Here is a 13,300-nt window from a genome sequence, read left to right as displayed (position 1 = left end):
TGAGACCCTTGCTCTACTCAGATTAATAACTTAGTCAAATTCTGATTTTTTATTCTAAAGTTCATTTTAGCATTCAGGGTTCCATGCTTTAGTGCTCATTTCACAGCATTGGGATCAGTCTGTTTGCACATATCTTATAATCTGTTTCTGCCCTTTTAAAGTGGCACACTTTTCTTATGCATATTGTAAGTTGGCTGCCAGTGGCTATCTTCAAGTCCATTGGGACTTTGAGCTGGTCCAACTTGTCTTTAGTTGGACTTAAGCATGACAGTGCTTTGTGTTACTTGGATTCCTAACCATGGCCTTTGTGTTAAACTATAAACAAAACATTTATTCACCTATTCAGAGGTTGAAGCACATAGTCTCATTCAGGTTACTGTGTGCAGATCCTACTGCCAGGTTGGTAATGCTTGAGAAATGTGAAGTTATTTATTTGTTATAGTTCTATGTTATGTTCATTCCATCTTATTAGTTTCTGCATTCTTTGAGCACACTCCAAGAATGTTTCTCAAGAGGCCAATTTTTCAACCTCTGGGTTACAGTTGTGCCTGTGCTTGGGTTTAGTTATTCTGTACATCTAAATAACCTGACCAGTTCAGTTGTCATAGCAATTGGTTTACCTTGAGATGGATTTAAGTATGCTCTCCACTGAGCTCTCGCTCAGTTTAGGTGTTCGACCAGACAATTTGTAAGATTACTGACCCATCTGCGGCCCAGCAATTTGTCAAGTGTCCCAGATGGCTCTAGCATAAGAGGCTAAGGGGACCTACCAAGGTGCTGCTCAGGGAGTGCCATTCCACTTAGTTATTTTTGTTTAAAAATAAAATTTTAATTTTTATTTCATACACATACCTAAGCAACAAAATATTTACTTTACAATTTTAAATTAATGCAATGAATAGTTTTCAAGTTTAGGCCTATTGTTTAACATTGTGTGTGGCAACCATATTTGATTACAAGAGCTTGGGTAAGCTAGAAACCTCTGGACAGCCTTATACTGGTTGAACTGTTGCATGAAGTCCCCCCCTCTTATAAGACGTGGACTTAGCAAGTCTTATAAGAGTCTTTCATGAAGTGCAGTAGAAATATAATAACACTGTGAAGATTCAGACTACAAGTGCCATTCTTTTTATTTTAGTGAATCAAAAACAGGATACACTGCAACATGCTCAAGTAAGGATAACCTATATTATTCAGTCTATATTGTTATTTAATTTACTATTTGGCTCATTATGAAATAATCTAATGCACAATTGTAATTTATAATACAGCTCATTATAACATAATTTAATATGCACCAATAGTTAACATCTGGCAATGTTCAGTTCATTGTACCAAACACAAAAACTGATCAATTAAAATTAAAGGCAATTTTGTAATACCAATTACACACACAAATCACAATTGCGTGATGCATCAAATGAACAAATCCACAAGGGCCGTGACGAGGATTCGAACCTACGTCCGAGAGCATCCCAGTCGCTGCCTTAATCGACTGAGCTACGACATGGTGACACTACGACATGAGCTACTACCATGTCGTAGCTCAGTCGATTAAGGCAGCGTCTGCGATGCTCTCGGACGTAGGTTCGAATCCTCGTCATGGCCCTTGTGGATTTGTTCATTTGTAATACCAAGCTTGATTAATTTGTAAAGGGAGACAATAAGTCATTAATACAAAGTAGTAACACTACATTATATATTTTTATCTAACTCAACATAAAACCTTCTTAAACCAGTAACCTGCATTATACAATTGTGTCCCACCTGTGACCTACAGTACTTGAAGTTACTTACTTACATTCAAGCCCCTCTCATGACCTACATGAACAGTTTTGTGGTTTTCTTCCAGTAAAAAAAAAAAAAATGGATTTTTCTGTAGTTCTACAAACTACTTTACATTAATGTTAAAGCAGATTAAAACTAAAAATTTAACCTTCATAAATTGGTTTCAATTCTGATGGGTTACACTTACCAGGTATATTAGTTATAATGACGGGTATGATTTCATACCATCTAATAAAGACAACAAGGTGCATCAGGAGAGGAGGGAAGTTGTGCAAAATGTATAGTTCTTGGTGAAAACTATTAGTAATGGTACTGCCAATCTTTGAGCAGGAAGGGGCATCCATCGGGGGACAAGTCAGAGTTTGTGTGCATTAGTCCTTTGCACACAGTATTTTTGAACAACCTCTCAAGAGTTAATTGTTTAAATGTTTTACAAATTATGCATTTTATAAAGAACTGCAAAGGACATAACATGCCATACAAATGTATCTCAAGAGTAATTTTCAAATCATTGTTTACATAATTACTGAAATTTAAAGCTTTTTGATGGCCAATTGCAACATTTTGTTGACTAATTAATTTTTAAAAGTTACAAGGATTGTTTTATACTGTCCAGGCAGCCCTTGACTTCTGTTTGTACAGCAAAGACTACATAAATCAGTCTTAAAAAGTTTATGATGTAAATAAGATCATATTCTAGTGACCTACAAAGTTCATTTTTTCTCTTTATTGAATAAAATACTTATGTGAACATGAATATTTAATCTCCCTACACATTCCACCCGAAATACATTACTTAACGAAGTCCATAATGCTTGAGAGGTGCAATGATGCAAGAATATAATTTAAAATGTTTGTAAAAGGCAAGAAATGCTTTGTATGTAGTAACCCAACACAACTGAAAAAAGCAGTAGACCCACCGATAATACACACTAAATATGTTAGTCAGCCATTTCCTATCCGAACCCCTCGGGCCCGAGACTGAATGGATGACATGTGTTTGGATAAGTGGTTAGTCATCCTGAAAAGCTAGGGGGGGGGGAAAAATTGACAATTTTGTTGCAAAAATTCAAGTGTTTTGTTTGTACTCGTTAATACATGTTCTGATCTGCTTGTTAACAATGCTACATCAACTATAATCTTCAAGTTATTTAGATAGAAAAGTTGGTGGATGATGATGAGTGTTGGGTTGACTGAAGTGGAGATTAATGGTGATAGGTTAACCTCAGCAGACTGCCTTTCACCATGAACTCTAATTTACCTAATGCCATGGCAGTTTAAAGCTTCTGAGCCATCCATTAGTGTATGAACACTGCTCAAGTGGCGATCTGATATGGGTGGGAATTATTGTATGAGTGTAGGGTGAGCGCAAATACCATCCCCAATGGGGCCAAAGTTAGACAACAGCCATTAGACACAGTTTAATGTTTAATGATGGTGATGGTAAATTTTGGCGATAGTTTACCAAGGGTATATGCAGCATTGTAGCTGAGACTGTAGGTGGTGCAGTTACAGTCTGTGGCTGAAAGTGTGTCACTAACCATAGGCTCTTAGGACTTCCAAGGGCTGTTTAGGGTGACTGCAGGTGTTTAACAATGAACATGACATAGTACTAGTCTACATGGCATAATATTAGTTGGTATGACATGGTATGATACTATAACCACATTTTATTACTTCTGGGTTAATAAGACTAGCCAGCACTACAGAAAAGGTAAGTGAATAAATTAATATTTTGTTTACCGGTATATGTTTGGTGAAAATTTTTTATTTATATGCAAAATAAATCATTTTTTTATATTGTATGTGATAAACCAAAAAAAGTTAAATTTTTCAGAAGCTTGTACAGTATTTCATACAAATCTGGATTGGATCGAGAATGATATGATTCAGATTTTTATTTTATTTTTATTATAACACTTTCACAGTGGTCAATCAGGTTAGCTGTATTGTGATCACTCGCATAAAGTGTCACCAAAAATTGTGAATTTAGTTATAAGTGCAAATCCTCTTTACTCCCACAAAGTTCTGATAAATTGAAGCAAGTTCACAAATAAGTATTGAGACAATGAGTGTCAGTGACAGGCAGGTTGTGTTGTCTTCCTTGATGCCTGGCCATTGGCTGGCCATTTTGGGTCATTATTTCTTTACCTAAGTAATATACAGTATATTATATATACATCCCTGGACTTCAGTTAGAAAGTTATTTTAAAATACTGTATTAACATTTTTTGAAGGTGCACTTGAAATATATCCTAATTATACATGCTGATTTTACAATATCAGTATCTGAAGTTACGCAATTCTGATTACGCAATGTTTGTGTAATAACATGTTTCTTACTAAACTACATTCTGCAATACAGTAGTTATTGCCATTGCACAGGGAGTTCCCTTCTCATTGGTTGTGTCTCGCTGCATTCTACCAATTTAGCCGAGTCATCATATATTAAACAAAGATGTTATACAGTATATATTTGCTTTTAATCATGAGACTCTTTTTGTATATAAATTGTGGCCGAGTATTTTCAGGGAACAAAATTCTTCAATAAAAAATTTGAATGAAATCCGAGGATTATTGTAACAATTATTATTAAGTATTTACACAGTACAATCGGCCCTCTACTTGCATGAGAGAGGCATTCGTGAAAAGCCTAATGCAGAGTGAAGTTAACTTTAAATAGGAAAACTAAGTAAATATTACAGAGACCTGGACAAATTTATGTTTTTTTACTCTTTTCTCAATAAAACCTCATCCTGAGTATTACTACAAAATACTCACAGGATGGGTAAGAGGTGCATAATAAGTGAATTAAGTGATTTACCAATTTATTTTTAAACAGTATAGAATAATATTTACATACTGCACATGCTATGCTGAATGCAAAGTTGGAAAACAGCTGACTTCCTTTATAATATTATGGTAAACAAATACTGTATATATATATTAACCCTTTCACACGGAATATTGATTTTAACTGACAGCAGCAGTATGAGCTTGTCTGTGTGTGATCGTCAGCTTAAGTCGTTACAGTATGTTATTAAATTACTAGTGTGGGTGTTTCTGCTACACTGGTGCCACATGACATTGGAATTTCCTACTTTATTTTGTGTAAGGGTTGATTTTATATAAGGTTTTGAGGCATGAGTTGTATGAGAGTGGCATTCTACATCAGCTGGAAGGGCAACCTGGAGTGAAGATTTGACTTTTGGATAGTGTAAATAATGGGTTACCAGAACTGTACTTGTGTTCTCTGATTTCCAGAATGGCTCTTAAGACTAATAAAGCAACTTAAAATCTTTTGCTATTTTTAATTTTCCCTTCCCCCCCCCCCCCTCAAAAAAAAAAAATAGGCACATTAAAATCTTTATGTAAGAGGTTATTTAATAATTAGGTTTAGCGTATTAATAGTAATCAGTTTGCTGGAGTGATATCAACTTAAGATAGAAATGGCTTCTCATTATTTAGTAGTTCATATTCACACATACTTTTTTGGTGATGAGGTATGATACCAAGAACACAATTATAATTTTGTTGAGTATCTGTATTACAAGAGATTAGTTTATTCAGGTAAGTGGAGTAAATAGCAGCAAAATATTTATAATTTTTAAGTGGTTAAAATCCAATAACAAATTGTTATTCAACGGTCAAACCAAGATCATATTCTGGTAATGAAAAATATTATTATTTTCAGATGAACCCATGTGTTGGATCAATGAATGCCCAACTCTACCCACATTTTGAATCACGGCAGATGATTGGCCCCGGAGCACCACCCTCTGTGTACATCCAACATGGTTTGTATTGCACAAATGTATTGCCTTGTGATGGTCAGGATTGACAACCATTTTCTTTACCAGCTGGTGGTTTCTGTCTTATTTTATTTTACCTAATTGTTTAATAGTTTACTTTCTAATTTTGGGGTTAAATTTTGAGTGACATTAATTCCCCTTAAATTAAAATATTTCACATTATACAGTGTGCTAATTAAATATTGCTGATGTTCTTTCCTTGACAGTATACAGATAATTTACTACTTGATATGTTGGCACAGTATTATGCAGTGTATTGCATAGTTATAATATTGGTAGTGGACCATTGAAATTTCCTTGAATTTATTATGACCCTAACTCTTGCTATAGTAAATACAGTAGCATCACAACACCTTGGGACCTGGAGATGGTCTGATAATGCAATTAACATGTTTATAAAATAGAAATGGTCCCTTGGGTATAAATTAAATGTTTGTAGAGAGAACAAAGTTCTGACGAGTATGCAGAATATGCAGGGGAAACACCAAAATGAGAGTAGACTTTATTTGTTGATGATTCACTTAAGAGGGCTTTATCATATCTAACATACACAGTAATAGTTAATGCTTTACAGCCCGGGTAGCTAGAGGGAGACCACACAAAGTGGTGTTTAATTACACTTGACACTTTTTCCAGTATTGAGCACCTTTCATTTATTTTGTATTTGTGCCTGTCAAGAAATTTGTTGAAGTAATGATAGATTTTTGACCTCTCATTGTGGGTCATTGAATGACTAAATTTGTATACTGTAGATCTAAAAGCCAGGCTCCAGTTCACACACTTTTGTGAGGGGGAAATTAACCCATCAATCACATTGATGAGTCTTAGTATGCCACCCTCAGCACAGCAACACTAGTTACTGTATTTTATATCTTCCCAGAAAATGCTCAAGTGAATGGCCAATTAATCACTGTGTATATTTCTAAGAAATTGCTGACACTTATTATGCTATATACAATAATATATTAATTAAATAAGTAACTTTTTCAATTAAGAATATTTTTATTATCGTCATAGTTTTTTGAAGTTACGTATCTGGTTGGGTATCAGGTGTTTAAGTACTGTATGTATTGTTTGTTTGAGTGTAACATATTCAAAGAGCTTCTGAATTTTGTTTAGGTGATAGAAAATGGCTTGAAGCAGGTGTATCTTACAACTAGGTATCTTACTCAATGTGAAACAGGCTTTATCATAGAGTATATATACAGTATAGTATTTAGCACCAAAGTTTGATAGCACCTTCCAGGATATACTTGAAATATTGACTTAAGTTTTAATGATGCTGCTGCTGGTACAGTGTTTCATGGGTTTCCACACCTGGCAATAATGCAGTGGCACCTCCATAATCCGCAGCGTGTTTTTTCAATACCTGATCTGGATTTGCAAATTATTTAGTTTTGAATATGTGGCATTTTATATAAAAAAGATATTGTGTGCATGTAAATATTAAGTATGCTCATAAGAAATATGAAATATTTACTTTGTTACTTCTTGTAGCAGAGGCTGGTCTTGATCACCCATACACAATGTGTTTATAGTGTTGTACTGTGTAGTAATGTGCAGTGAAAAACATTTTAACATCATACTGTAACTGCACATTAACAATTTATATCATTAAATTTGAAATACTAGCAGTGGACAGGAATTTTTAAGTGTTGCATAAAACACTAGTAAAAAAAAAAAAAAAAAAAGGCATAAAACAAGATCGTCCAAATCCGTATCATTTTTATAGTATTAAGTATTTTCTATCAAAACCTTTATTACCTATGCTCTCATTCTCACTGACAAACATCATGATCTGTTTTCTTTGCCCTTTTTTATGTCAGAAATAGTACTAGTATAAATGCCATATTTCTTTGAAAACTATTTAGCTTCCCAGCCATGACCAAGTTTCTCTTATACTATGGCCTTCTTATCGATGGTTCTTCTTATTCTTACTTGAAGTAACCCTACTGCTTTTGCTGGATGACATAGTTTCGACTGGCAAGGAATAGATCCAAAGAAAAGTCAGGGAAAATACTCAAGTAACAAGAAGTCAAATGCATAGGGAAGGTCACACACAGGGAGAATATGTAGTCAGTATGTGTGTACTCTCAGAGGTGTTTGGATGCCATAGTAGTAGTCATGTTAACAAACATTCATACAATTTATAATACAGTACAAACACAGTAAAATATTGAAAAGCATTACTGTATTTTGAATGCTATTAACACTTTCGCTCACCCCGCGCTCCACCCCTCAACTGTGCGATATGGGACCCAGGGTGTCACGGGAGCGCGCATAAATTCTGAAAAGTGTATACTCTCTTCAACTTTGTCACCTTAATTCTCGTCCTACGAGATTAAATTTGGTATCATTGTGTTCGCAATAGAATTCTCTACAGCACTAAATGCATATAAACTCCAAAAGCCCGGCTAATTACCCGCAGCAAACAGAGAAAGTGCGAACGAGTTACCCAGGAGCGCACAAACGCGATAAAATGTTTTCACTTTTTTCACTCAGGTCACCTAAATTTTTGTCCTAGGTCCTTCATTTTGGTCTCAATGGGTTCGCAATAGAATTCTCTAGAGGAACATTAGCATATAAAATATAAAACCTGGTCACGCTCCAACTGCCGACGAGTTGAAGACGGGCCACGCGTTAGCCGCGAGTGAGCGCTCAGACGCCTTCCAGCTACACTCCCAATTCCCTCCCTTTTCAAGCCTTTCTTTCGCAATTTTCTTCCTGGAAGGGCCTTGTTCATGATCACTATCCATTGTGGAGTAAGGGTAGATAGTTTCTAAAGCCGCAGTAAGAAATATAGCCCCGGAAAATAGCCGAAATGTTCACACGTTTGAGATGCGAGGGGAGGCGACATTGGTCACAACAGTGGAGCGAAAACAATGGGCCCACGGCATGTGCCAAGCCACCTGAGGGCCACGAGGCTCAACAAAGAAAATGGGAAGACATCGGCGCACATTTTAAAACCACTCCCCCCAAAATTGGATAAAAACCTGATTTTTGGCGATTATTTAAAGTGGATGACGCAATGCTGCGTCATGCCCGGGCGAAAGTGTTAAAAGCCCAAGAGCAAAAAATAGGAAAACAAAATACACTTAGCTGGAAATTATCATGCAGTACATGATAATCCAGATTTTACATCAGTCATTGGAAAAATTCACATTATAATTCTAAATATTCAGTTTTTGTTATCGGCATTCCATGAGTAAATTTAGTTCATTATTTAGTTTGATCTTTTGTATGGAGGCTTAGGATTTTGTTGGTGCCACTTTAATAATGTAAATAATAATTTAACAATGATAATAATAGGGTTGCACAATTTACAACCTCATGAGTACTTATTATTACCTAAATATTATGTAGACTAGTTATTCACATTTGTAGGATATTTTAGTTTATTTTTATTACTAGTGAAATAGATAGTCATCTGTTTCTGTCTTTACTTGCTAGTGTAGAACAAGTATTGCTTGTTTATGGTAGTTAATAGATGCATCCTCTTCTTGCAGACAGTGTAAGTGACTACAACTCTGGGACTTGCTCTGTATTTGGTGGACTGGGTACAACTTTTGACCCATCTGCCCCATATGGGTCCTGCCACAGTTTTCCTCCTTCTAGTGTGGCGCCTCCTCAAGTGGTGCCTCCGCAGGTACCATCCCAAGTACCTCCTCCCCAGCCCACACCAGAGGCCTACAACTCTCTCTCCAAGTTCACAAATTCTACCAATTTGGTATCCACTTCCTTTTCATATTCTGGTGCTGTTGCCCCTGCTCCTGTCCCTACTCCTGTTAATTGCTCTTATACTCAGAACAACTTTTGTATGCCTGGGGTGCATGACAATACTGCTACAGTCTTTGGACAGTACCATGAACCTAGTGCTTCAACACAAAATTTGTTTAAGGCTGATGTTACTGAATGCAGTGATTTTCAACCCAACTTTGAGGCTATTTCCTCCTCCTCTGCCTCTCCAGACAAAACCAGCAGATACATTCCAGCATCATCCTTAGTTGGGCCTAGCAAGGAGATCTGCAATGAATATTCGGGAGCAACTTCAAGTGGATGCTCCAGTATGGTTGGAGGAAGCTACAAGGTAGACAGCTCAGCATCAAATGTCTCACAGAGTCCTGTTGACAACTCACTGTCTGATCAGCCATTGCCTACCCAGTCCATCAACACACCTTCACCACCACTGAACTTCAATGCTAATCACCTTGGTAGTTCAAACAAAGATTCAATCATGAATAACAGTAATGAAAATCCTTCTGAAGCAACTGAAAATTTAGGAGAAATTGTTAAGAAGTCTATGGTGGAAACTGTATCTGCTTAATAAGGTTTCAAGACAGTGGACTTGAGTCTCAAGTTCATTGTTGAACAAATTTGCCAGGTTTGAATACAAGGTCAAGGTACCATAGAGATAAGTTTTGATACACATTTAGAAAGGATTTCAATATAGAGATATATCTTTCTACATTAGAAATCAAATTAGCCCAACTGCAGTGCTGTCTAATATTTATGATGGCTAATTTACAAACATTTGTTGAATCTTTTAGTGCAGGGAAAATAGGTATTCTTGTCCCAACAGCAGTGTCCCAGCTTTTTAAGGTGAAATTTCCTTTGTTCTTTACTAAAGATAAAGTGATGAAAAATAATGACCATTGTGATAACATGAAGCACTAATGAACTGGTTACTAATATCAGATGCTCAAGTCATTGCCTCAAGAAATGAGATGTACATCTAAAAGTTTATACAAATGTAAAAAAAAAGGAAAAAGAAAAACAACCGACATTCATAGGGGAATAATACGGTTTTTTGTTCAAGTGAATTCATGCATTGTGTCATTATTATTGAGTGGAAAATAGTGAAAGTGATGTATGCTTTGCCCCTCCCTCCTCCCCCCTTCCCCACACAGGGATCCTGCTAACAGTTCAGGGTAATATACTTCTAATAACTTACATTTCCTGTTATGATTTTTATATAATTTAATTTTTATTCAGTGTAATACATGATGTATTTGATTTTTTCCCAGAACATTTTAATTTTAGTTGTAATTGACAACTTTTGTTTTACTTTTATTGACTTTACAGTGTATTTTAAATTGCTCTTGTATTTTTCTCTCATGCATAGTTGTTTTTGTGATTGTTATTTGTATTATATAAAGGAGCTTTAATTTGGTCAAAAAGGCTATTGTTTAATTGTATGAACTTGTACAGATTAGTGTTTCAGTCTTCTAATACTGTCCTGGCCACTGATGGTCATTTCAGGGTTCTCAAATACTATTAAGACAAATTAACACCATTTATCACCAGCCAACTCTTGTGCAGGCTGTTTTAAACCACATGGAAAACCATGTGGTTTTTAAGCTAAGTTATTGTTTTCATCTTTCCACTCATTAACTGGATTTTTTAAATAAAAAAAAGGATTTTGACTGTCTTCAAAGTCTGACCAGTACCAGTGATAATATAACACATAATGTCTAACTGTTTATACTGTACAGACATTGAGTGTCATGTGTATATTGAGCTCTTCTCAGAAAGTGCGATTTTTTATGTGAGATAATTTTTAAAAGTATATTATTTGAAATATGTGTTTTACTTGCATTTCCTATGAAACCCATCATTGTGTTACACCATGTTTGTATTCTTGTAGACATTGATATGCATTCACAAAATTCCTCACAACCATTAAAGACGACATAGCATGAGCATTAATATAATATTTGTTTGGCAGATGAAATTTGAATTCTCCAGAGTTGGATGGACACTAAGTTCAGTATTCTGATTTATTTTCAGATTAAACATAACATTTTCAAGTTAAATAAGTTACCCATTTGAGTTTTTGTACTGCAAGGCAATAAAACATTGGCACATTACAGTATAATTTGTGAAACGTGACTAAAGAGCAAAATATTTGAAAATACGCCTTTGACCATTAAGGATTACAGCACAAGACCTTCGCTCTATGAAGGTAAGTACAAACATTAGTTTCCTACATATTTATTGGATCATTCCCCAAAAAACTGCATTAAAAGTATTTTTTATCATATCTGTAAATTAAAATACTAAAATATATTCCATTATAAATTTTTACAAAATTTTTGTGTGGACAAATTCTAGCATATGTTTCTTCAGATAAAATTGTTTTTACTGTAGTGTAATTTAAATGGAATGGATCATAGGGGACTAGACCTGGTCCTGACCATTAAAGTTTTCAGTTTTCTGGTACATACTGCCTTTACTGGGCTTGCATGCCATAGTAGCTCCACTTGGCTTACATCACTATCATGCATAGGACAGTGCCAGGCTGACAGTGATAATCTCTGCACACTTAGCACAAGTACTGTTTCAGTCTTGTCCCCTCCATGTGGCAGGAAACTCATGGATATCGGAGTTCCATCCCCTAAAAAATGAACTGCCGAAAACAAGTTAAAATGAAACTCGACCCTTTTATATTTGAAATGACCTGTCAACAAATAACTTTGGAACTACCTAGTGGTTAGTCAATCGCTGAAAGCACATGGATGGTACCTGTCTAAAGACATTGGTACCTGTTTAAAGACGGGTACCAATGTGAAAGTGAAACCTCTTAAACAACCTCTTAGATATATTTTGACGTATCAGTTGATAATCAGAATTACATAACCTTGATAATGTGTTCATAGAGCAGTGGACATCTTTCTTGCCAAAATTCAAAGTACAATTCATAGTCGTCTACTCGCCAAACAATTAACACTAAAATAACTGAACACACTAAGGCTTACAAATGGCATACTGTACTTAAAAAAAATTAACAATAAACATGAATATGAATAGAAAACTGGCAAAATAAGAATTTGCATAAAGGTGGCCTTGACATTAATAAGAAATGGTAAACTATCCTACCCTAAAAACATTAAAGGAGGCAAAAAGAACCATCGATAACCACCTCTTAACTTGGATTCAAACAAGATTCACACAAACCAAACTTGCCAAAGACTAATTAGTCCTGGCAGAGAGCTCGGAAATAATGACTTAAATTCAATAGTGTCATTTCATAAGTTAGCGCCTTTGTGGCTAACCACCTTAAAAATTACCACAACTAAATTATTGCCCAACTCTGTGCTCATTACTAGCTTGAATTCAAATTGTGACATGCTTGTTTATCTCTGAACTATACATAGATATATTGTATATGCATACTTCAAAAAGGGACCAGTCAAATTATGGTGAACCTCATGCACACATGGGCTGCAAGAACATGAAGAAGTTGATGCCGATGCCAAGCTTACTTTCAATAAAAACAGTAACAATATTTTGTGTTGTATAGAATTCTAGAATAAATCATGAGACAAGAATTATCAGATGAATTTGAAGACAGGAGAATAGTGCAAACAGTAACAAGCCTGCAGATCAATGTCAAACAAAACCCTTGTGTTAGCAAGTACTGTAATAACAAAAGCGACAGATGTCAAAGCTGGAATACTACTTTGCTCTAATTATCTCTGGCAGTTCATCTTGTATGAGGATCTATATAACAAAACTGTAAAGTGTGTAAACAAAAGCAGCGACACACTAGACCATTACATCTTATATTGTGAGAAAATTAAACCATTTAGATACGGATCTAAACTTATGTTGCATGAAAAGCAAATAATTTTATTTCTAATGTTGCTACATAGCCTTCCTGGCTTTGTGCCTTCTTTTGATAATTACTTACTAATTTCTAA

At 35.3% G+C, this 13,300-nt stretch overlaps 1 protein-coding gene across 12 annotated transcripts in view; it reads left to right on the top strand.

The window, feature by feature from the left end:
* Positions 1-11,178, top strand: part of Axud1 (AXIN1 up-regulated 1) — a 73,443-nt gene extending 62,265 nt beyond the window's left edge. For 9 of the 12 annotated variants that reach the window (XM_045756059.2, XM_045756056.2, XM_045756057.2 and 6 more), the window contains 2 exons: positions 5,483-5,585; positions 9,107-11,178. In XM_045756059.2, coding sequence (XP_045612015.2) covers positions 5,483-5,585; positions 9,107-9,924 — 921 coding nt within the window. In that variant the 3' untranslated portion in view covers positions 9,925-11,178. The remainder of the gene's footprint in view (positions 1-5,482; positions 5,586-9,106) is intronic. The other 3 variants (XM_069307637.1, XM_069307639.1, XM_069307638.1) reach the window with 1 other exon arrangement.
* The last annotated feature ends 2,122 nt before the right edge of the window (positions 11,179-13,300 follow it).

This window comes from Procambarus clarkii, chromosome 60 (assembly GCF_040958095.1).
Source record: "Procambarus clarkii isolate CNS0578487 chromosome 60, FALCON_Pclarkii_2.0, whole genome shotgun sequence".
Classification (NCBI taxonomy): domain Eukaryota; kingdom Metazoa; phylum Arthropoda; class Malacostraca; order Decapoda; family Cambaridae; genus Procambarus; species Procambarus clarkii.
Note: the sequence above shows the minus strand (reverse complement) of the source record. Positions and strands in the feature narration are given on the sequence as shown.